At 56.9% G+C, this 21,711-nt stretch overlaps 1 protein-coding gene across 2 annotated transcripts in view; it reads left to right on the top strand.

The window, feature by feature from the left end:
- Nucleotides 1–6,548, top strand: part of SHANK2 (SH3 and multiple ankyrin repeat domains 2) — a 459,520-nt gene extending 452,972 nt beyond the window's left edge. For both annotated transcript variants that reach the window (XM_046014851.1, XM_046014852.1), the window contains one exon: nucleotides 5,235–6,548. In XM_046014851.1, coding sequence (XP_045870807.1) covers nucleotides 5,235–5,805 — 571 coding nt within the window. In that variant the 3' untranslated portion in view covers nucleotides 5,806–6,548. The remainder of the gene's footprint in view (nucleotides 1–5,234) is intronic.
- Nucleotides 6,549–21,711: the final 15,163 nt, after the last annotated feature.

Genomic DNA, 21,711 nt, shown 5'->3' on the forward strand with positions numbered 1-21,711 from the left:
GCCACCCAGCGCAGCAGCTTTCACGGTGGCACAGGTGCCCTTTGCTGGCTAGGGCGGGGTCCGTGTGCAAGGCCAGGGGGCCTGCGCTCTGTACACCAAGGGGCAGATTTGAAGGCCAAGGGCCTCGGGAACCCAGAATGGCAACTCCGTTTGCCTGACTTCCGCGTTTTGACTGGCGGCCCAGACAACCCAGACATCGTTTCCAGAGCAAGACAGATGCGCTGCTCTGTGTCCAGTGCTTCTGTGGCCACACGGAGTCAGTCTTGTTTTCATCCTGCGTGTGCCGTGGGGAGCAAGCAGTGGACGTAAGCTTGTGGGGGTCCCCCTTCAGCTTCCATCCAGAGGGTATAGCATCCGTGGGGTCCCAAGGCCCCTCCAGCTCTTCTCGGCCTGGCCTCCACCTCCTGGGGGCCCAGGTGGGCTTGGGGGAGGAAAGCCATCCTCGGCCCCACACGGCCAGACCCCGCCTCCTCCCTCGCAGGGCTGGTGTCTCCAGCGCCTCCCCAGCTCTGCAGAATTATCCTGAGAGCCTCTTGGCTTTAAAATCAATCAATTTGGGTTGTTAAAAAATTATCTCCGCCCAGCTGGTCCCAGAGCACGGACTTCAAAGCTAACTCAGTAATAGAAGCTGCCGAAGCGCGTTCCCTTAACCTCGACGCCGTCACGGGGTTTTTACCATTTCACGGCCCCAGCCAATGCGGGAGGCGAACGTCGGTGAACGGAAGTGTAGATAATCGGGTGAATGCCACGCGCCGGGCATCGTGAAATGGGCTCTCGGTGTGTGGTCTTGTAGACGGTGCTGGAGGAGGTCATTCCAGTCCAGCCACAGCCTTTCCCCGTGTTCACCCCGCGGCCGATCGCAAGGGTGGCTCTTAGGGTCTCGCTTCCGGTCCAGATTTTAAGATCGGTCGGCGGGAGCACGTCAGGGTGCAGCTCCCTGAACACGGGGTGCCTTCCTGACCGGCTTGGGTGTGGACATTCTGACAAGAGGACCCGGGCTCCTGCTGGGCCCAACACACCCACCGCACTCCCAGTCCCTTAAGGTGCCAATCGGGCCACAAGCTAAACAGGACCCACCCCCCACTGAGGCAGCGCTGATGCCGCACACATCTGTGGGCCGGGCGGGGCCCCCGGCGGTGCTCGGGGCGGTGAGGACTGGGCAGCAGAAACACCGACGCGGCCCAGGCCAGGAGCCAGGGAGACACGATGGTGGCAGTGCTCAGGCCTTCGGCCGCTGTGGGAATGCGTCGGGTGCCCTCCCACCTCCCCTGTCCCAGGGCCACTTCATAAGAGCACTTGAGCAGTAAGGGCCGTGTCCACACAGGAAGCCCCTGGTAACTAAACCGCAGAAGCGGGACTGGGCACGCCGGGGCAGTCTCGTGCCAGACGGGTTCAGAGCCGCTGCCCAGCGCGGGTGCAGGACAACAGACACATCCAGCCGGCGTCACCCAGGGCCACTGGCCCGCATTCAGTGGCCGTGTGAGAGCCAGATGGGACCGGTAAACACACTGAGAAAGCCACTGGAATCTGCCTGCCCCCACCCCACTTAACTGCCTCTGGCTGATGAAACAACCAGCGTCTCTGGGAGGCAGTCAGCTCTCAATTCTTGCTTTAATTCTGTTTCCATATGGACGAGATTGAAAAGGCAGCACGGAGAGTGCTGATCCAAGAGAGCGTGTGTGCGCGTGCGTGTGTCTGTGTCTAAATCAGGGCGACAGATTCCTGCACGTTCCACCCGGGGACCCAGTGGCTGCTTAGCAACGTCCCGATCTCTGGAGCCAGGAGGATCCAGTGAATAACGCCAGTGTGAAGAACCAGGAGGACCAAGCGGGAGGGAGGGAGAGGGAGGGCAGGACGGGCGGGCCCAGAGTGTGCCTCTGCTCTGCTTCTCAGGCTCTCTGGCGACTCTTTTCCACCGCGACTTCCCACCAGCCCCAAGGGCATGGCCAGATCGGGGTGTCCCCACCCCACCCCATGATTAGCTGCCAGGCGTTCGGGTGTGGAGCTGAAGCAAAGCACAGGTACCCGCGCCCCCCCCCCCACCAGGAACGCTGACTTAGACTTCCCAGGCTGCAGAAGACAAAGGACGACATGGGAGCCCTCAGCAGGGTCTCAGCGACGAGCTCGTCCTCTGAGGACTACGGTCCTCAGGCTCGCACCAGGCTTTCCCTGGGTCATTTTCTTCTTTACGTTCACATTATCCCAAGCCAGGGAAGGCGGTGTCGGGAATTTCTCATTCTAAACATGAGCGGGACGCCTGTATTCGTCTTCCGGCCTGGCCAGCAAGGCGGACTGCCCTCTGCCTGCCTCCTCGGCCACAAAGGGACCAGCCTCGTAGGTGCTCAGCTGATGTCTGTAGCCCCGCTTTCATTTCATCCATCGAAAAAAGCTTCTTTTTAAATTTTAATTAATTTTGCAGCATTGTCTCAAGCCATTCCATTCTGTCATTTTCATGTGCTCTCGTGATGGGCGTTCACAGAAGAGGGTCGTGCTGACAGAAGTAAGTGCCACTCGCAAAAACGCCTTCATCTCTGGTGTGTGCTGCTGTTCCCCCTGCTGCCCACCAGTGTGTCTGGAGAGCCTTCTCTTTTTTCCAGCAACAAACACAGCTACCTGCAAGACTTTCCTTTCTAAATAAGTAAATAAACAAACCATCCCAGCTACCTGGGGATGGCTGGGACCTTTGCAGGGGAGGACGGTGCTGAGCGCCGCGCTCTGGCTCAAAGCTGCCCACTGCTCAGTGTGGCCGGGCTTGGGGGGCCCTCCCCAACTGTGCTGCCCCAGTGGGTCCACCCGGAGTCAAGGGCATGGGCATTGGCACCATGCAGCATCACGTCCGGAAAAAGCACATCCGGACTCTTAGAACAAAGCAAGACCTGAGCAAAGGTGCTCTTGTCATTTACACGCTTTACAAAACACTCGTCTCTTCCCCAGAGCTTCTAGGCCCTAATTAACAGCTCAGATCACCTCCAGATGGAGTGGCTTTGCGCCTACTCATGGTTTCATTTCAACCATCTTAGCTTAATTGTTGTATCAAAGCAGAACCAATGAGTCTTCCCAAAACAGAGGTGCCCAAGTGCTGTGGAGCGGACAGAGCGGGCACAGGCCACCTTGCCGGGCATCCCACAGCACCCCCTGCCAGCCGGCGCCTCGGCCCAAGCTGGAAGTGGAGTGGGGCTTCCCATCCTACTCGAGCCGCAGAACGTGCAGGTTTCTCCTTAAACCTTTGCTGCGTCCACCCCTCTCTCTCAAGAACCTGACCGAGGTCCCGGAGGTGCTGGCTCCCCGCCCCGACAGCGGGCATCACTGGGCCTCCTACTTCTAGAGGCCGAGTCACCGACCCTGGCAGTGGCAGAGGGGCTGCCTTTACCGGCCCGTCTAACCAGTACACCAGCAACCAGCACCCACAGCCCCGGAGGTTCTTGACGGAGGTCTCCTGTTTGTACCAGATCCCACTCGGGGCATGCGGCCCTCCGGGAAGCTGCGTGAGGACGCTCTGGGGGTGGCTGTCCCTGGCCCAAGCCCCTCGATCCATGCTTGTGTATCCCGTCCTTGAAGCGGCCAGGCCTGCCATCAGGTGCGGAAGTTCACAAGCTTGGAGACAGCCAGGCAGCCGGCTGGGGGTTGTACCCACTTATCTGTCAGTGGCAGAGGAAACAAAGAGTGCCAGAGAAAAGCTAGGGCAGAGGACGGGCCAACCGGGCCTCGTGCCCAGCTCAGCCCTCCGTGTACAGAGACCCCCGATCGCTGTCACGCCCACCATGGCGGCACCCGCGTGGCTCCTCGCGTGCTCCCGAGCACAGCCTGCCCCCACCCTCACCACCTGGGAGGGAGAGGCGCCCATACCACGTGTGAAGACAGGGAGACTCCCTGGCTAGAATGTGCCTGCGCTGGTACTGCCCAGAGCCAGGCTTCACACTCCTCAAGTCCAGATACCGGGGAGGAACCATGGTAGGAGGGATCCTTCCGGAAGGGGGTAGGTGGTCTGTCCACATTCACATGAATGAGCCCAAAAGGAAAGAAACACACACCGACCCCTGCCACCCCCACCCCCCGACTGGCTGTGACTTCTTGGGCTGTGGCGTGGACACGCTTTCAGCGTGGGGACAGCAGAGAAGAGCTCGAACCAGAGCCCAGAGGTGTGGCTGTTCCATTTTGGTTGGAAAGCCTGCCGTGGGCCTTGGCCAGAACCAGGGAGGGACCCCGTGCAGGGGAGCACGAAGACTAGAGACGTCCCTGGCACCAAGACGCAGTCTCCTCCCTTCAGGGCACTCAGCCTTCTCCTGGGGGCCAGTAAAGGCCAAACCTCAGAGGCCCGAGTGTTTCCCCCACTCCGACCACTCGGGCTTCACCTGCCCGGCCAGAGCAGGAAGGACATGGGGGACTCCAAGATCTCCCCTGGCCACTTGGGAGAAGGGCGTTCCTTTCAGATTCCTGCCTTTTGGGGAGGCTCGTACATGCTGACAGCTTCCCACACTGCCTTCGTGCGGGGAGAGAAATCACATTCGCGCGCCCGCTCCATCCCGCAATCGCACGGCCCCGTCACACCGGACAAACTCGCCGCAGTGCCGGGTTAGCCCTTTGGGTCAGTAGAGACTGCACCCTGGCAAATTACTCCTCGTTCTCAGGGCCCGCAGATGGAAAGCGTCACCAAACCCCGAGTGCCCCCAAGTAGGTGTGGGCCTCCCCACTCACGGCAGCTGGGCCAGTTGCAAGGGGCCCTTCCCTGCCCTTGGCCTTTCGAGCCGAAAAGCCCAAGGCCTGACAGGCAGTTAAGAGGGAGGGTCTCTCCCCAAGGCTGATCTGCCTTCTCCGCGCCGAAATGGAGACAAAAGTTGTCCTTTCCTCATACGGGTGATGTACTGGTGACGTCACCAGCCACGGCTCACCCGGGGAGAAGCGAGCCCTCCACAGCGCCTCCCCGGCCGTGCGGTCTGGCCGGCCCCGCTCACAGGGCACAGGCACCCCCCCCCCGACACCCGGCCCGGTGGTGGCCCTTGGTGGGGCCAGGTGAGTGGGTGGCCTTGGTGTGCTGTGGTGTCTTCTCAGAACTCTGGCTCCTGCTCCCTTCCTCACCGCCCTGGTCCCGGCATGGCAAGTTTCTGCTCACGGCCAGCGCAGCTGCCTTTAGAGTGTTCCCCACCCCCCACCCCCCGCGCCCTTGGCGGTCGGCATCCTGCCGACCCAGACCGTGACCCGGCTTGTGATAGTTGTCTCTGTTGTTGCTGTTTCAGAAGTCCAGAGGTCATGAGCACCGTCTCAGGGACGCGGAGCACGACGGTGACCTTCACGGTCCGCCCCGGGACCTCGCAGCCCATCACTCTGCAGAGCCGGCCCACAGACTTTGAGAGCAGGACCTCAGGAACAAGACGTGCCCCGAGCCCTGTGGTGTCGCCAACAGAGCTGAGCAAAGAGATCCTGCCTGCCCCCCTCTCCGCTGCCGCTGCCACTCCCTCTCCCACTCTCTCAGAGGTCTTTAGCCTTCCAAGCCAGCCCCCGTCTGGGGACCTGTTTGGCTTGAACCCGGCGGGCCGCAGCAGGTCGCCGTCCCCCTCGATACTGCAACAGCCAATCTCAAATAAGCCTTTTACGACTAAGCCTGTGCACTTGTGGACTAAACCAGACGTGGCAGATTGGCTGGAGAGTCTAAACTTGGGTGAGCACAAAGAGACCTTCATGGACAACGAGATCGACGGCAGCCACCTGCCGAACCTTCAGAAGGAAGACCTGCTGGACCTCGGTGTGACTCGGGTCGGGCACAGGATGAACATAGAAAGGGCTCTGAAGCAGCTGCTGGACAGATAAGGGGAGCTGCTCTGTACCGTCACAGACTCCTTGTTATAAGTAGAGATGGGCTTCTACTGAGATATTTGGGCGGCCAAGCATGGTCTGTGAGCACCAACCCCGCTCCACGGGTGTGTCTCCTGGTACCCAAAGAAATGCCGAGTGTGTCCAGGTGTGGCTGAGCGAAGGCCTTGAAACGCCCCCGATCTCCACGTGGGCTTCATGGGCTGTTTCTGGGCAGCCGGGGACACGGGGAGGGAGCTCTGCACCACGAGAGGGGCCCGGCTGGCCTCCCAGCGTGCAGGTGACCTCACGCTGCCAGGCCCCGGGGACGCCCCCGCCGACTTAGCACGGGACCCTCGCTCTTGCAGACACAGTGCCCTCTAGACGCCTCCTGAGACTCCCTCCTCCGCTTTCCGGGCAGCTGTCACCACCCAGGCCCGCCGCAGTCTGTGGCCTCCGGGAGGGTTCTCAAGGCTCACTTGCTCCTTTCTTTTCTCTACTTCGCTTGCGGGAAAACACCCCAGAGCAGTCTGTCCGGTGCCCCTTCTTGGGCCCGAAAGGTAGAGAATCTTTTTTTTCCTCTGAATTCATGAACCCGTCTCCTCCTGCAAGGCGCGTCCAGGGTGCTTCGGCCGTGAAGCTCTTGGCCGTGGTGGGGAGTCTGACGGGATCGTGGCCAGCTTTCCATAGCTTACTTGCTTCCTTTCTGCAAACCTATTAGCATAATTCCAAAGTGGCCAAACAGATGTCACACGGAGTTAGTCAAAGCACAAAGTCACGATTCCAAGGAGGAGGGGAGACCTGGCCACGGGAACAGCCAGTGTGCAGCTGCCTGGGCCCCAAGTCTCCTCGAGGGGAAGAGCAGTCAGTCATCAGCCAGGAGGGTCTCCAGGACGGTGAGAAGGGGGTTCTCTGCCTTTCACGACATTTTTTTACACTGCAAGTGTGCTGCGTTCCGCAAAGATCAGAGCAGGTGAGCGTCCACTTTAACACGACGGCGGGACACGAGGTGAACGGTGGGCGCGTGCCGCGGCAGAGGAGACTGCGTCTTCCCCGGGAGCTGGGGGGGGGGGGGGGGGGCGCTGCGACGTCAGTTCCCAGCCCGGCCCGGGTGAGCATCTCTGCCGAGACGGCCCCTCTGCTCTCCGAGGCCAGGGAAGATGGTATTGGGGGCTCTCCCCCTTTGTCTCCAACTGTCTGCACAGCCCACCAGTTTGTCCTACAACAGGCTTCTTGAGCACCCGGAGGGTATGGCGTCTAGACCGGACTCAGGGTTTAGAACACACGGTGGGCTGCAGGGCGAGGGGGCAGGCAGACAAATGAAGAAAGGCCAGCCAGGGAGGCGTCCCCGGGCTGCACCAGGCCCCTCTTGCGAGGCTTTTCTGGGCTGTGCCCGTTCTCCTCCCTAGAGTCCCCTCCCCTGTAACATTACCTCCAGCTTCCAAGGGAGGTTGCCGCCTGCCCAGGGGCCACCAGACATCTAGCCAGGCTTCTAGCATATTCTCCCACACTTGGAAGGAACTCGAACTGCAGGTTTTGGCTTTTATCATGATTTCAGAACTAGCCTAGCCCATCTCTAATTATAAAAACATGATTTTTTTTTCCTTTCTTTTCTTTATGCTCACAATCAAGTGTCTGATTAGGTCTGGAACAGCTCTAGAATGAACACATAAAATTTAGCAATTTAAAATCTCTTTCTTTACTGCAAGTTTAAATAGTTGTACAGATAGTTTATAAGCACAATATTTTAAGAAAAAAAAAAAGTGGCTGGTCTACTCGGCGGCCTCTGTGCCACTTCAGTGCTAGAAAGTTGAAGAAAAAAAAAACTTTTGTGATTTAATAATACTATTTCTGTGGGATTATAAAAGTATGACCTTTTTAAACCAACCTTATTTGGATGCATCTGAACCAGCAGAGCTGTGTTATATTTTCTATCTTTGCTAGAACTTCGTCATCGAAGGACAATTACTTCTTCAAACTGGTTACAATTCACAATGCAGCAGTTTCTCCAAAAACAAACACGCACCACCCACACACAACACACACGCGCGCGCAAACCTTTTCCAGCCACATGCCCCTGAATTGGACACTGAGTTTTGGACCTTCCTCTGTTCCACACCCTTCTGCAGGGCAATCTGTATCCGAGAATGCCCCGATCCAACGTGAAATCAATTGAACACGAAGGCGCTTCTGTCCCACGCACCCGCGATCCCGCGGTCGTGGGGTGCGCCGGGGACCCTACGGGGGGCCTGCTGAGGCCCCCTGCGAGTGTTCAGAAAACGAAAAGGTGGTGGTTGGGCCATTATTTGTCTTCCATTTGGTGATAGAGCAAAATTCAGTCAGTGCACCACTCCCCCCGGCTCTTCCCTCCTCTGTCTACTGTTTGGCATTACCTCCGCGCTCAGCGCCGGGCGACACCCAGAACGAGAGCGAGCGCAGGAAGGGAAGGCGCTGCTAGGATGCCACCTGGTGGCTTCAGGTTCACTGGACTTCGGCTGCCACGCCCTTTCTTAGAGAGCCGGGCAGTCACGTATTTTTGCCTTGTCGTATTCTAGAAAAGTCACAGGACCCCGCAGAACCTGCGCTGACCAACAGAGTAAGGCATGTTGCCAAGAGGAACCCATCTCTAGCCCTACTCGATGGTGTTGCTACAGAAAGCAAGAGTTCCTCCCGAGACCGCCGCCCGGGGTTCCCCAGCCCCACCCCCCTCGGACACATTAGGACCAGGCCCTATTCCATGACCCCCTCAATGGTGGGACATGAGTCAAACTGCTCATATAAAGATCATGTTAATACTATTCCGGGTTTTAAGATCAACTTTTGTTATCTACTGTAATTTAAATAAATTGCATTTACATGCCTCGTGTCTGTAACATTGTGTATGCGAAACCAAACTCTCCAGCTGTAAGCCCTGTACCCCCCGCGGAGACGCCTGCTGCAGGGGCTCCGCCACAGTCTAGGTCAGCTCCTGTACTACAGACTGACGCAGTGCGACTGTTGATCTGCTGAACTCTACATATCATAAAGTGGGTTATTTGTGGTACTTCAGTTAGTAAAATGGGGGTTTTTTCTTCCGAGTTAACTGAACGAGCAAGCATTACCCAGGTGATCTGGCAATGACTTTGTGTGTGTGGGCCACAAATACTGATTTTTTTTTCCCATTAACAAATTTTTTTTGGTTTTTTTGGAAACTAGTATGTTTCACACTATGGTTTGTGTAACTTGTGTTCGCATTATCTGTGTTGCTGTTACTTTTGTGCTTTTATTCCTTTTAAACTTTATTTTAAAAAACAAAACAAAACAAAACAAAAACCAAGCTCCTGTAATGTGCACTTCCTCCCGATCCTTCGATCTCTTGTACGGCAACCAAAATCACTGTAAGAAAAATAAACATGCAATTGCACGAAGGTGTGGCTCTGATTGTGCACAGTGAAAGCCGTCTGCGCGAGCCCGCAGTCGCCGGCTTGCAATCTGGCGCAGGCTCTCTGAACGGCATCACTCTGTACCTCCGTGAGGCTGACCAGGTACCTCCTTTCTTCAAAGAGTAAGAGCCCTCCCTTCGCGGAGCTCGTCTGCCTGGGCTCCCTCCCCTCGTGGCACGGACGGAGACACGCACGATTTCAGAGCCGTGTGCGGGTCAGTGCGCACGTCTGCGAGCTCCCCTGAAAGAGCCCAGCTGAGGCCTGGCCTTCCTTTGGTTTGGGATGGACGTGGGGGTGGCGCCGAGGGGGTCCCCTGCACCCCCACCTGCTTGTCATCTTCCCGCCAGGCTGCGGGGTTGCAGAGCCGGGCGGCCTCTCTGGTTAACGTGCAGCCAGCCACGTTTTGGTCAGCGAGCAGGCAGTGAGGCTTGGGGCAAGAGAATTTGTGTCTTTGGGCCGAGAACTGAGCCAGGAAGACATGGGCTATCCCTCTGTCTGTAGGGAAGTATGTTTTAAACACTGAACCTCATCTCTGGTCTCATCGATGAATACCTGATGTCCTTAGTTCCTGGCCAGTGTCCTCCATGTCGGCACACGCTCCATTCGAACAGCAGCCACTGTGTTTCTGTGTCCATGAAAAGTCTGAATCCTCCTATCCGGCCTAGTTCACCCTCCCGTAGGCCTCCCGCCTCACTGTCCGGTGGTTTCTCCCAGACCTTAACCACCTTGGTCACCTCCAACGGTTTCTTCTAGACCGCTTCTGGGTAAATGGACCAGTTTGTCCTAAGGAAAAAGATGGAAGACTTTTTTTTTGACTTGCACTTTCTCTGAGGCGTGTTACCAGCCCCGGGCTGGAGCGTCTGTCCGTACTTGTAGCTGTCCACGCACCCAGTGAGTAGCTGGCAAACCCACGGCACCTGGGGGAGCACAGCCGCGACTGCGCCGGGGGCGGCCGCGCACCGTGGGGACCCGGGTCATTCCCAAACCTGGCCCTCCAACGCCAGCAGGCCCGACCACTTCGGTTTCCAATCCGCGCTGTATCCATGATTTTCTTCCTTTACGGTTCCTGTAACGCGTCTCTGCATTTCAGTCTTTATTGTTCTGTGTTTAAAATGACAACAATCACTGTCCACAGCTTCTGCTCTGGAACTCTGTTTATAGCAATTCTGAAACTTTAATATGAGCCTTCAAATAAATACAGAAATGGAAAAAAAGGAAAAAAATAAAGTGTGTGCCTTGGGTGTTTTGAACCTGATCTGCATAAAACCATATTGTATTCAAATGCTGTATATTGAAAGAAAGGATAAATATACCTTCACTGTATTGATGTAGCTGATACAATAGTTCTAGTGCCTTGTTTTCTGAACTGAGAAGCCCATATCAATGCACAACGTACAGTAAAAACCGATTCGAGAACTGAAATGTTGAGAAGACGTACACGTGATTCCGAAGCCTCCATCCTAAGACTGTGGAATGCACACAGTCGCTTAAACAATAAAAAGAAAATTGAAATAAGACTGTGTTATCAGTTGATTTTCCATCAGACGTGCTCCCTGCTCTACCGCCTGCAGGGTTCTCGCTGACTTAACACACAGTGTGTGAGTCCCCACGTCGGAGAAAGGCATCCTGGCAGGCGTCCTGGGCAGCCGCCTGCCTCCCCGGTGGCGTGTCGCCCCGGCGGCACTTGGTTGGCGGCTTCTCAGAGTCCGCACTGTTGACCGTTCTCAAATTTTGTTAAAAATTAACCAAATACTTGTTGCTAGTGACTGAGGTCTCTCATCACAGAACTGTTCGCAACGTTTACAAGTGAAAGACGTGCCAGTACACGGTCCGTTCCTCTTTGAAAAGAAAAGTGACGCAGGAAGTCCTTGAATTCTGGCCCAACGGCACTACAGTCCCTGTGCCACAAGTTATGTGAGGGCCTTGGTCATCTTCGGAGCTGTCTGGGGTGTAGAGAGCGTGTTAGGAGCCGCCACCCTGCCTGTGGGGCCACAGTCATCACAGCCCGAGTGGGAGCGGGGGACGGCGCAGCCAGTGGAGAGGCAGACAGGCACCCTGTGCCGTGTCCACAGCCATGTGTCTGGGCTCTCTGCCGAACACGTGTCCCGGGGAGCGACCTGCACAGGCTGTGTCTGTTTATCTCGTAAGACTCGCATCAGTGCTGTGCCAGGCCAAAGTCAACGGCAGATCCAAACTTGCTCAGTTCAGGCCACAAGTGTAGCCGAGAATCTGAGAATCTGAACAAGGTGGTTTGGGGGGGATGGTGGGGTTTCTTTGGGGTCCCCATTCCACATGGCGCTGCTGCCTTGGCTGGAAGCATGTATGTGTCCCGAGTCACAGGGGTGTGCCCAGTGCCAACCTGCCAGATAATGTAGGCGGGCAGGCAAGTCCTGGGCCCCATAGGCGATGAGTTGCACCGGCTGAGTGTCCAACAGCCCTGTGGCAGACACAGCCCCGTTTTACAGGAAGTGAAGTCTTGCCAAGGTCCATGATGACGGCAGAACCGGGGTTTGCTGTAGAACCTCCACGGCTATGACCATCCGTAGGGAAAAGAACCCCCATCAGGCACCCTGAGAACTGCTGGTGGGGTCAGGGTCTACGACTCATGACAAGGACACACGCCCGCTCTGCCCCTCCGAAGTCATCTGTGCAGGGCCACGGGCCCAGGAGACTGGGCAAGGTTCCTCCCAGCTCATTCGCCGGGGTGTGGAGAGAGATTTAATCCAGAGGTAATCAGCTTATCCCATGGCCCTCAAGTAGGATCAGGGAAGCCAGGACCTCGGGATCACAGACCTTCTCAAAGACTAGATATGCGTAAGAGGCCCACAGCTTAGAGACGTGCGGCACCTGCCTAAACTCCCTCAGCACTCTGTGAGGCCAGTGTGGAAAAAGGACCACGTCCTTCAAGGTGAGGAATCGGACGCTCTCAGCCGCGGCCTACTGGCAGCTGAGACCGTTCACCCCGAAGCCTGACAGTCCTCACCACGGGAGCGGAGCTGCCCTGGGCCCTGTCCTTCCCAGCCCCCCCACCCCTCGACTCTTCCTCCCATGGCCCCGAGCCACCCAGCATCCTCCCAGCGGGATCCTTTGTGGCCGAAGTCCGCCAGGCCTGCTTCTGTTCGCAAGCCCGAGCGGCTCGCCGTGCGGCGCCCAACCCCAGCAGCGCGCTCCCTCCCACACCCCACAGCCTCCTCCCGCCAGGCAGAACTGGGGCAGCCCTTCCTGCCCCTTCACAAGCTTCCGGACGGCGGAGGACAAAGGCCAAGGAGACAGGTAAGGAGTCCGCACACGGCGACACAAGGAGTGTGCACACGCGGCGCACAGGCCCACCGGCTTTGAAGCTCAACATGAAGCCCCCGCGCAGCGCCTCCTCCCCGGGCTGGAGCCTGCCATCTGCCCACGCTAAAAACAAGGGCTGCGTTTGGTGGCGCGTTTATAAATGTGACCACAAAGGTCCTGATAAAGACATCACGGCTCTGGGGGGGACCCGGACGAAACCTTCAGCGCTGGGGACGGTGGGCCAGGAAAGCCCAGCCCCCGCCTCCCACGCAGGCCCTGGTGGCCGCTGCGGGCAGCAGTCAGGCGGGCAAGCGGACAGCCTGATGGCTCCTCCGGCCGGCGCGAGGGCGAGGTGTCTGCAGAAGCAGCACCGAAACAGCCGCGCGGCCCCCATCGCCGGGCCACCTGCGCCCCGGCCACCTGGCCCACCGGTCCCTGCTCGGCCACACTCCCACAGCAGGACCGCCCCGCGGCTGGCATCCCCGGCTTCTGGAATGTTCCTCCCGGTGTCTGCGCCCTTCCCGGCCCACGGCATTCGGAGACCAGCGCGTCCCCCGCGCACGCTGCCGGCTCTCACCGCCCCGCGGCCGATTCCCCGGCTCACGGCTGTCCGCCCCGCCCGGACGCTCGCGCCCCTCCGGCAGGGACGCCCCAGGCGGACGGCGCCGGCCTGCCCGAGCTCGTGCGCCGCCAGTCCGGCCCTCGCGGCCCCGGCGCTCCCGGCGGCTCCCTTCCAGCCACCCGCCCGCGCACCCCGGACGAAGACCGCCTCCGCGACGCCCCCGGGCTGCCGGGCTGCGCCTGCCCCCTGCGACCCTCCCGTCCTGCCTGGAAAGCTCCCTGGGACCCCCGCTCGAGGCCCCCCAAGCCCCCCGCCCCGCCCTGCGACCCCAGGCCCCGCTCCCTCTAGAGCTCCCGAGCTCCCAGGGCCGCTGCGGGAGCAGCTACGGACCGCGCCAACCAGCTCCGGCGGACAGGGGTCTGGGGCGCCTACCTCAGGCCCGGCTCCGGGAGGACGCGGCCTTCGCCACAGCTCTGGTGGGACGAGGGCACAGGCAGGGCACGAGGGGCCGCACTCTGCACGCCCCTCGCTTCCAGGACAAAGCGGCAATGGCGGCGCCTCCCGCCACCGCCACGGCGCGCCTCTGCGGCCGCAAAGGACGCTGGGCCGCTCAACCACGTGCCCCCCCCCCCCCCCGTCACGGTCCACGCATGGGCCAATCAGGACGGACAGAGGGACCGCTGAGCACGTGCCCCGTGAGGGCCAATCACAACTGGCAAAGGAGGGGGAATCGTGATTGGCCCAACGAGAGGAGGGGCGGTGTTTGGCCAATCCCTGGGGCCAGGAGGTGGGCTGTGGACGAGGCGCCCCGCCCACTGTGGGGGGGTGGGACTGTGCCGGCCGCTGCGGGGCGAGTGAGACACCTGCTCCGGGCTTGCTAGCCACGTGGGCCGGGCAACCTGACGCAGCTGGGAGCGTGTTCGCCCCAGCCCTGGAAGCGGATCAGTGTTAGTAAAAGACAGCGTTTGGCTGCAAATAAAGGAAACTCGCGTTGAAAGTGGCTTAAGCCGGAAGTGCTTTATTCTTCCCATAGGACCCAAAAATATAAGCTCCAAGAGGTCAGGAATTTTAGCCACCCTGTTCGTGGGCCTGCGCCTACAACAGGACGTTCGGGATAAGGGTGTGCTGGCGGCGCCTCCGCCGTCCCTGCCTTTGGTCCAAAAGCTCAGCACGGTCGAGTCTGAGATCAGCCTCCCCCTCCAACCTGGCAGCCTCACAGCAACCAAAGGCTGCTGCCACCCTACACGTCCCATTACGATCCAAGCCAGGAAGAAGAGGGGAAGACCATGTCCGCTGGGTCGGCTTCGCCTTACCAGGGAAGCCAAAGCGTTCCAGAAGTGTCTGCCAACATGTCACGAGCCACGGTGGTTTCTAAAGCCGTCCCTAGAAGCAGGGCAGACCGGGAAAGGGAGCAGTCAGGTTGGCACAGCACCGCTGGGAACAAAGCTGCGGCTGTGCTAAAAGGCAGAAGGTGAAAGAGAACGTATGGACAGGTGACGGTGGGGTCACCAGAGTGTCCAGCTAGATTTTCCTCACTGAGCATTTCAAAGTACACAATCCAGGGGCACCTCGGTGGCCCAGTTGGTTGAGTGTCCGACTCTTGATGTCAGCTCAGGTCTTGATCTCAGGGTCGTGAGTTCAAGCCCCATGTTGGGCTCCACACTGGGCATGGAGCCCACTTAAAAAAAAAAAAAAAATAGGAAAGAAAAGAAGTACATAGTCCGGTGGCATTAAACACATTCACAACACTGTACGGACATCAGCACTGTCCCATTCCATCCTGCCAAAGAGAATTCCTCTGTCCGCGATCCCGTCTCCACCACTGTCCTGGGCCCCAGGCACCGGGAATCTGTCTCTCTCTGTGGAGTTGCCCATTCTGGACATTTCACGTAAATGGAATCACACATATGTGGTCTTTCGGGTCTGGTCTCTCCCACTGTGCATGATTGTTTTCGGGGTCATCCACGGGGTAACGGGTGACACCTTTCATAGCTGAAGAATTCCATCAGAGGCAAGACCACACTTGGGTTTTCCCTTTGTGGGTTGATGGACATGTGGGCTGTCTCCACCTTCTGGCTGCTGTGAGTACTGCTGCTGTGAACATGCGTGTACATGTGAGTCCGTTTTCAGTTCTTTGAGGCGCATGCCCTGGGAGTGGAATTGCTGGGTCCTGTGGTCACTCCACGCTGGAACTGTCGAGGAACTGCCAGACTGTTTCCTGCAAAGGCTGGACCATTTACACTCCCTGGAGCCTTCTGAGGTCCCGCTTCCGTAGGCTGCAATCCTTCAGGGGACAGAGCTCCATCTCCGGGTTCCACGTACAGCCCAGGCCCCCGGAACAGCTTGGGGCACGAAGATGCTGCCTTTCCAGCAAGCCCCAGGCCCTGCTGGGGAGACTGGTCTGGGCTGCTCACTTCACCCCGTTGCGGCTCCCAGGAGTGTCTGCCAGCGTCTTACCAGGCCTCCTCCCCGGCATCCGGTTTCAGTAGGACGTGTCAGCATTCCGAGAGCTCTACTCTATGAATACTTTATGGAGGGAGAAGCAACCTGTTCTCAAACAGGGCGATTTCCAGTTTGAAAGTGGTAGGAAACTCAGGCGTGTGGCGTTACAGGCGGGCTTATAAAGCAAGAACGGTTACTAGGTGGGGGTTTCCAGATGGCAGGGGGCTGGGCAAATGGCGTATCTTACATCATTTGGGGGAGACGAGTTGGGTTTCATTTACGACGATCAGAGGCATTCACAATAAATAAACTGCTTTCTTGTTCACGAGGTGAGCTCGGTTAAGGTTTGCCCACATAAGGCGAAATGGGTCTGTCTGCTCGGGATCTTTTTCATTTTATTTTAAAACAGAGGAAGCCCCAAATCTGTGTGGCGGACACCCTCCTTGGGCGGGTCTTAAGGGAAATCAGAGAAACTGCGCCTTGGGTCCGCCATCCACATTCGACCGGAGCGGGTGAGGGATGGATGACAGACCACGGTGCTGGTGCTGCTGCTCATGGGGGTCCAGCCTGACACAGGGGCGACCTCTGTACCTCTGCTGTCCGGGCTCGCCCCTGTAGTTCCATCAGTCTACAGCACAGGCAGGAACCTCTAAGGCGGGGTGCTCAGTCAACGTCTGGTCCCCGGACCAGCAGAAGTGGGCTCACCAGGGACCGGGCTAGAAAGGCAGATTCTTGCGTCTTCCCCCCTCTGCAGAATCAGCAGCTCTGGGGCAGGTCCTCCGGGTGACCCCCATGCCTTCTCCAAAGCAACCCCTACAAGACAAACCTGCCCCAAGCCTACAGCGATGCAGCATCAGGGGACGGCTGACGCTTCCCCACGAGCGTGTCGCACCCCACCCTCCCAGGGGCCGTGGCCCTCAGGTCACTGAGATCCCCATGGGGACACCTCGGAGAACAGCTCATCTAGCCATGCCGAATGCCCGGAGGGAGGGCACCATGGGCCCGAGGCCGCTTCCGCCCCGGGCCCCGGAGCCGGCAGACTAGCCCTGAACGAGCCACCCATCGTGCTTCACTGTCCAAGGTGGGACCTCGCCTGGGCACCAGCCACCCTGCTCCCCCCGCACCAGCCACTGGCCTACAAGGTGTGCAACCTCTGGACCCCTGAGCGTCCTCATCTGAAATACGGACGGACGATCCCAGCGGCCCCAGGAACTCGTGGGGGCAAATGAGGTCTCTTGGGGAAATGGCTTGCGCGTGCCGGCTTGCCCATGGCGAAAGGAATAAGCAGACAGGTCGGGTCATCTTTTTCATGGAGTGGTAAAAATGCACGTGGTATGAAACCCAGAACGATCAGGAAGAAGTGTGTGTGCTTTCCTCCCTGGCTCCCCAGACCCCAGGGCACCTCCCCAGAGCTTGTACCTATTAAGGATTCCCTGCGATTCTTTGCCTGGCCTGGTGCATACATCTGTAAGCATATGCGTATGAATCATTTTTAAAACCCAAATATAGCTCACTCTACACGCTGCTCTGTACTAGTCTTGCTCTTGTTGAAATTATTAAGCATGCCGGGCACACTGAAAGGGCGGGGAATGACGGACACCCACAGCCAGCACCCAGCTGGACGCCATCAGACATTACAGGGACACTCGAAGCCCCTTGGGTCCCCTCCTAATTCCCTCCCTCCCCCCACCTCAGAGGAAACCACTGCCCTGGACGTAGCGCTTCTCATCTCCACGCATGTTGGGACGTGCACCGCTTACGTATGTGTCCATAAACAATACGTAGTATTACGCACATTTTATTTTTATTAAGATTTACTTATTTATTTGAGAGAGAGAGAGATGCGTGCGCAAGCGAGCACGAGCAGGAGGGGCAGAGGGAGGAGAAAGAATCCAAGCAGACTCCACACAGCGAGAGGAGCCTGACGTGGAGATCGATCCCGGGACCCCGAGGTCACGACCCGAGCTGAAACCAAAAGTCGGACACTCAACTGACTGCACCACCCAGCTGCCCCTATGGTGTGTATTTTTAAAGATTTTATTTATTAATTTGACAGAGAGAGAGAGCAGAGGGGCAGAGGGAGAGGGAGAAGCAGGTGCCCCAAGCAGGAGCATGATGCCAGGCTCAATCTGGGGACCCCGGGACCATGACCTGAGCCAAAGGCAGAGGCTTAACCGACTGAGCCACCCAGGCGCCCCTATATTGCACAGTTTAAAACCTTATAGAAATGATCTCTACTTCACACATGATCAATTAGCAATCCTCAAAGAGAACAGCGCCCGCCACTTAGCTCCGCTCAGTCAGGTGGCAGCCGTCACGGTCACCAGCGTGATAATCATCGGCAGTCGTGAATCCTGCAGCTGGCTGATTTCAGTAGGACTTTCGAGACTCATCAAAGAGGACAGATGTGGCTCTAAATCATTCATGTTCCCAGGGGAACACACTTCACTGTATGAATATACCAAAACTGATTTATCCATTCGTCTGTCAATTTTTAGTCTTGGGGGTGTTTTGGCCATAAAAGCAAAGCTTTCCAACATCACACCAAGAGGAAGAAGGTGCCGTAAATTACGACATAGTGTGAGTCCGTTTCCATGAAACGTCTGGGATGCGGAGATCCACAGACACAGCCAGCAGGTGAATGGGGGGCCGAGCATGGGGGAGGGGAGGGGAGTGACCGCCGCCCAGCACGGGGGTGCTTCCTGGGTGCTGAAAATGTTCTGGAATTAGCGGCGGTATCTCCGTAACTCCATGAATACGCTTAACCCGTTAAACCTGTACCCGAGCGGGGTGAACTATACGGTAAGCAAGTTACATCTCAATAAATCTCCTTTTGAAGGGAAAAAAATGCTTTTCTAAATGGAACGTGGGATCCTACACTGGATCTCGGAAGAGAAAAAGGACCTTCGTGGAAAAAATTTAAATCCAAATGAAGTCTGTCATTTAGTTAACCGTGTTATACCAATGTTCATTTCTAGTTTGAGTGAGTGGACGGATCGTGGTTGAGCAAGAGGTTAATCGTGAGGGAAACTGGTTCGGAGTATGTAAGAATTTCCCTGTATTACATTTACAACTTCCCTAAACATCTAAAATTATTCCAAAATTCAAAGTTTATTTAAGAAACAACCCTGGGGTAGGGGGACGTTCTGTTCCTTGCTGCTGTGGACGTGGGCCGCCGGGGTCGGCAAAGGATCTCAAGGTGGCTGGGTGAAGGCGTGCCCCGTGAGCCACTGACTGGGGCGCTTCTGGGGAGCTCACACCCCAAAACCGAAAGAAGGCCGTTGCCAGCCCCCTGAAATCCTGGAAGCAGATGCTTACTTCTGGGTTGGCTACTCTGCCGGGAAACCACCTGCTTTCGGCCGGGCTACTACCAGGCCAGTGCGGCGAAGGCTGGCGGGGTAGACGACTTTGAGAAGTTCAACAGCCTGAAGGCTCCTGTGCCAGAGGACAGACACGCTGCTCAGGCAGATGCTGAAGAGAACGATGTGAAACACTGTGCTGAGTCTCTGTCCCTCTCAAAGGCCAGGACCGAGGAGCGTGAACAGGAGCCAGAGAAGATGAAGAACAGAACTCCGTGGGCTCAGATGACCCGAGGCTCCCCGCTGGGCCTCAAGCCATGCCTCCCGCCCCGTGTGTGGGCGAACCCCTCGACCTGCCACGCACCAGGGACCACGTGCTCGTCAGGACTGGGAGCTGAGCTTTCTGTCCGCCTCCCGCGTCCCCTGCTGTTCTGCCCCGAGGATGTTCTTAACCTTCCTACAACCTCAGCTCTACGTCTAAAAGATGTTGGTTAGCATTTGTCTAACCTTTTTAGCGTTTATGGCAAGAGGGTTGTCATAATGTCCAGTTCCAAGTATTTCCAGAACTGAAAGTCCTTGTCTGAATGGTCACTGGGAGCCTGTCGTGAGTCGCCTGTGTGTGCGTAAGCAAGCAAGAGAAGACGATAAAACGAGAGGGCAGGAAAGGAAGGGGCCATCCCTGGCAGTAAAACGAAACACGAGCAACAAGAATATGCATGTTCATGTATTAGATGGTCAGAGACCTGCAATTTTTATAATACTTGAATTCAGTCAAAGTGAAGAAACGTGCCGTCCTGTGCAAACCTTTCACAAGGGAAATTTCATCCTCACTGACCCAGCAAATTAGTTGGAAACTGCACTTATAGCAGATACTGGAAATAACGATGGTTTAGATAGAATAAGAATTTATGGGCGCCCGGGTGGCTCAGTGGGTTAAGCCTCTGCCTTCGGCTCAGGTCATGATCCCAGGGTCCTGGGAATGAGCCCCGCATCGGGCTCTATGCTCAGCAGGGAGCCTGCTTCCCTTCCTCTCTCTGCCTGCCTCTCTGCCTACTTGTGATCTATGTCAAAGAAATAAATAAAATCTAAAAAAAAAAAAAAAAAATTTATGTGTCTGCCTCATTAAGAAAAAAAGAAAGTACCGAAGCATGCCAGACTAGCGTGGCAGTTCCTTGATGCTGTCACAAACCCAGGCTCTTTCTTTCTGTTCCACTACACTCAGAAGGTACCTTCACAGTGCCTCAGAGCCCAAAAGAGCTGGCAGAGCTCCAGCCATCACACCCACATTCCAGACAATAGAAAGGAGAAATGGAGGGAAGGAAGAGGTCAAGAGATACCCCCGCTGTCAGTCCTCTCCATAAGGACCCTTCCCGAAATCCTCCCCAATGAAGTCCAATTCCAAGCCAATCACACGACCGCAGCTAGTTGTAAGCGATGGAAAATACATAATGGGCCGCAACTCTGAAGACAATGGAGGTCGATGACTAACAGGGAGGTGGGAGAGGCAACCAGTAGTCGGCTGCTCTCAGCCAAGCCACTTGTGAATGTTCCTCCTCCGCATACTTGTGCCCAAATGTGCAGTGAGACCGAGAGGCGCCGTCCATGACGGCAAAGTGTCTACCCATGGGGCTCAACTAATCGTTACATTCCTCAGTGAAATTCTACGCAAAGGATACAAAAAGGGATGTGATCAAGATGGACAAAGTCTACCTTTTGTTAAAAAAGCAAGCCACAGAAACCGAAGCACAGTACGGACATCTCTGTGTATGAAAAGGAAAAATTGTTATAAATGCATGTGCTTGTATATATAAATTTTTCCTTAAAAATCCCATAAATTACTCACAAAATCACCTTCAGGGAGTGAAGGAGAGAACAGTGGGGGAAGAGGTTTCCCTTTTCACACCAGACCTCATGACGCTGTGCTGTTTCCAACGTGCGCTCACGATGCTTTGACGATACGAACGAAGCACGTAAGCCAGACCGAGCTAACGGTCAAATATGCAGTAAAACAGGGCCAGCATGTGTGCAGGCCTCCTTGACCCTCCACCTCCCCGTCCCCCCACCCCTGGTCTACAGGAACCCGCCTCTCAGGCAACAAGACCCAAGATAAAGGTGACTTCCCAACTGATGGGTGGGGTGTTGAAAGAGGCATTTTACAAATATTTTGGATGAAGTGTGTACGGTGTTTGTCCTGAACAGTGACTGAACAGGACGTGAGTCGGGCAGGAAACCGAGCCACTCTCCAGACGTGGCTTCTGAGGGACGGCGACCCGAGCCCCACTGAGGTTCGGGAAGCACGTGCTGCCCTTTCCAGGTAAGGGTCACTGCTCCGCGGCCAGCAGCCAACGGTCCTCCATCAACAGCCCCGCGCAGAACCCGCTCCACAAATAACTCGCCTGCTGCGATCTAACGAGGACCCCGTGGGTGTAGCCGCCGTCCCAGCAGCTGGAGACACGTCTGCTTACAATCTGCTGACAACACAGACCCCGCGTCCTCACGGCCAGCGGCCACACGGGAGACAGCGCGCGGGGCCCATCCAGAAAATACAGCTCGTACGTCCTGGACGTACATGGGACGTTCCGAGTAAGCAGATCGGAGAGGGGGTGAGGGGATGAGGGGGTGCCTGGGGCGGGGGTCAGGGACTGACTGTCACCAGGTGCAGGACATCTCTCCAGGGAGACGGGAGCATTCTAAGATGGGCTCACGGGGCACAACTCCGAACACACTGAGCCCCACTGGATTACACGTAAATCAGAAGGGTCACTGGTGTGATTTCTGAGTTGTATCCCAATAAAGCAGTTTTAAAAATCATACAATGTGGGGCGCTGGGTGGCTCAGTGGGTTAAGCCTCTGCCTTCGGCTCGGGTCTGCTTCCATGTGGAACGAAGTGACCGATACCAGAGGGACATGAGCAAGCAAG

This window comes from Meles meles, chromosome 8, assembly GCF_922984935.1.
Source record: "Meles meles chromosome 8, mMelMel3.1 paternal haplotype, whole genome shotgun sequence".
NCBI lineage: Eukaryota > Metazoa > Chordata > Mammalia > Carnivora > Mustelidae > Meles > Meles meles.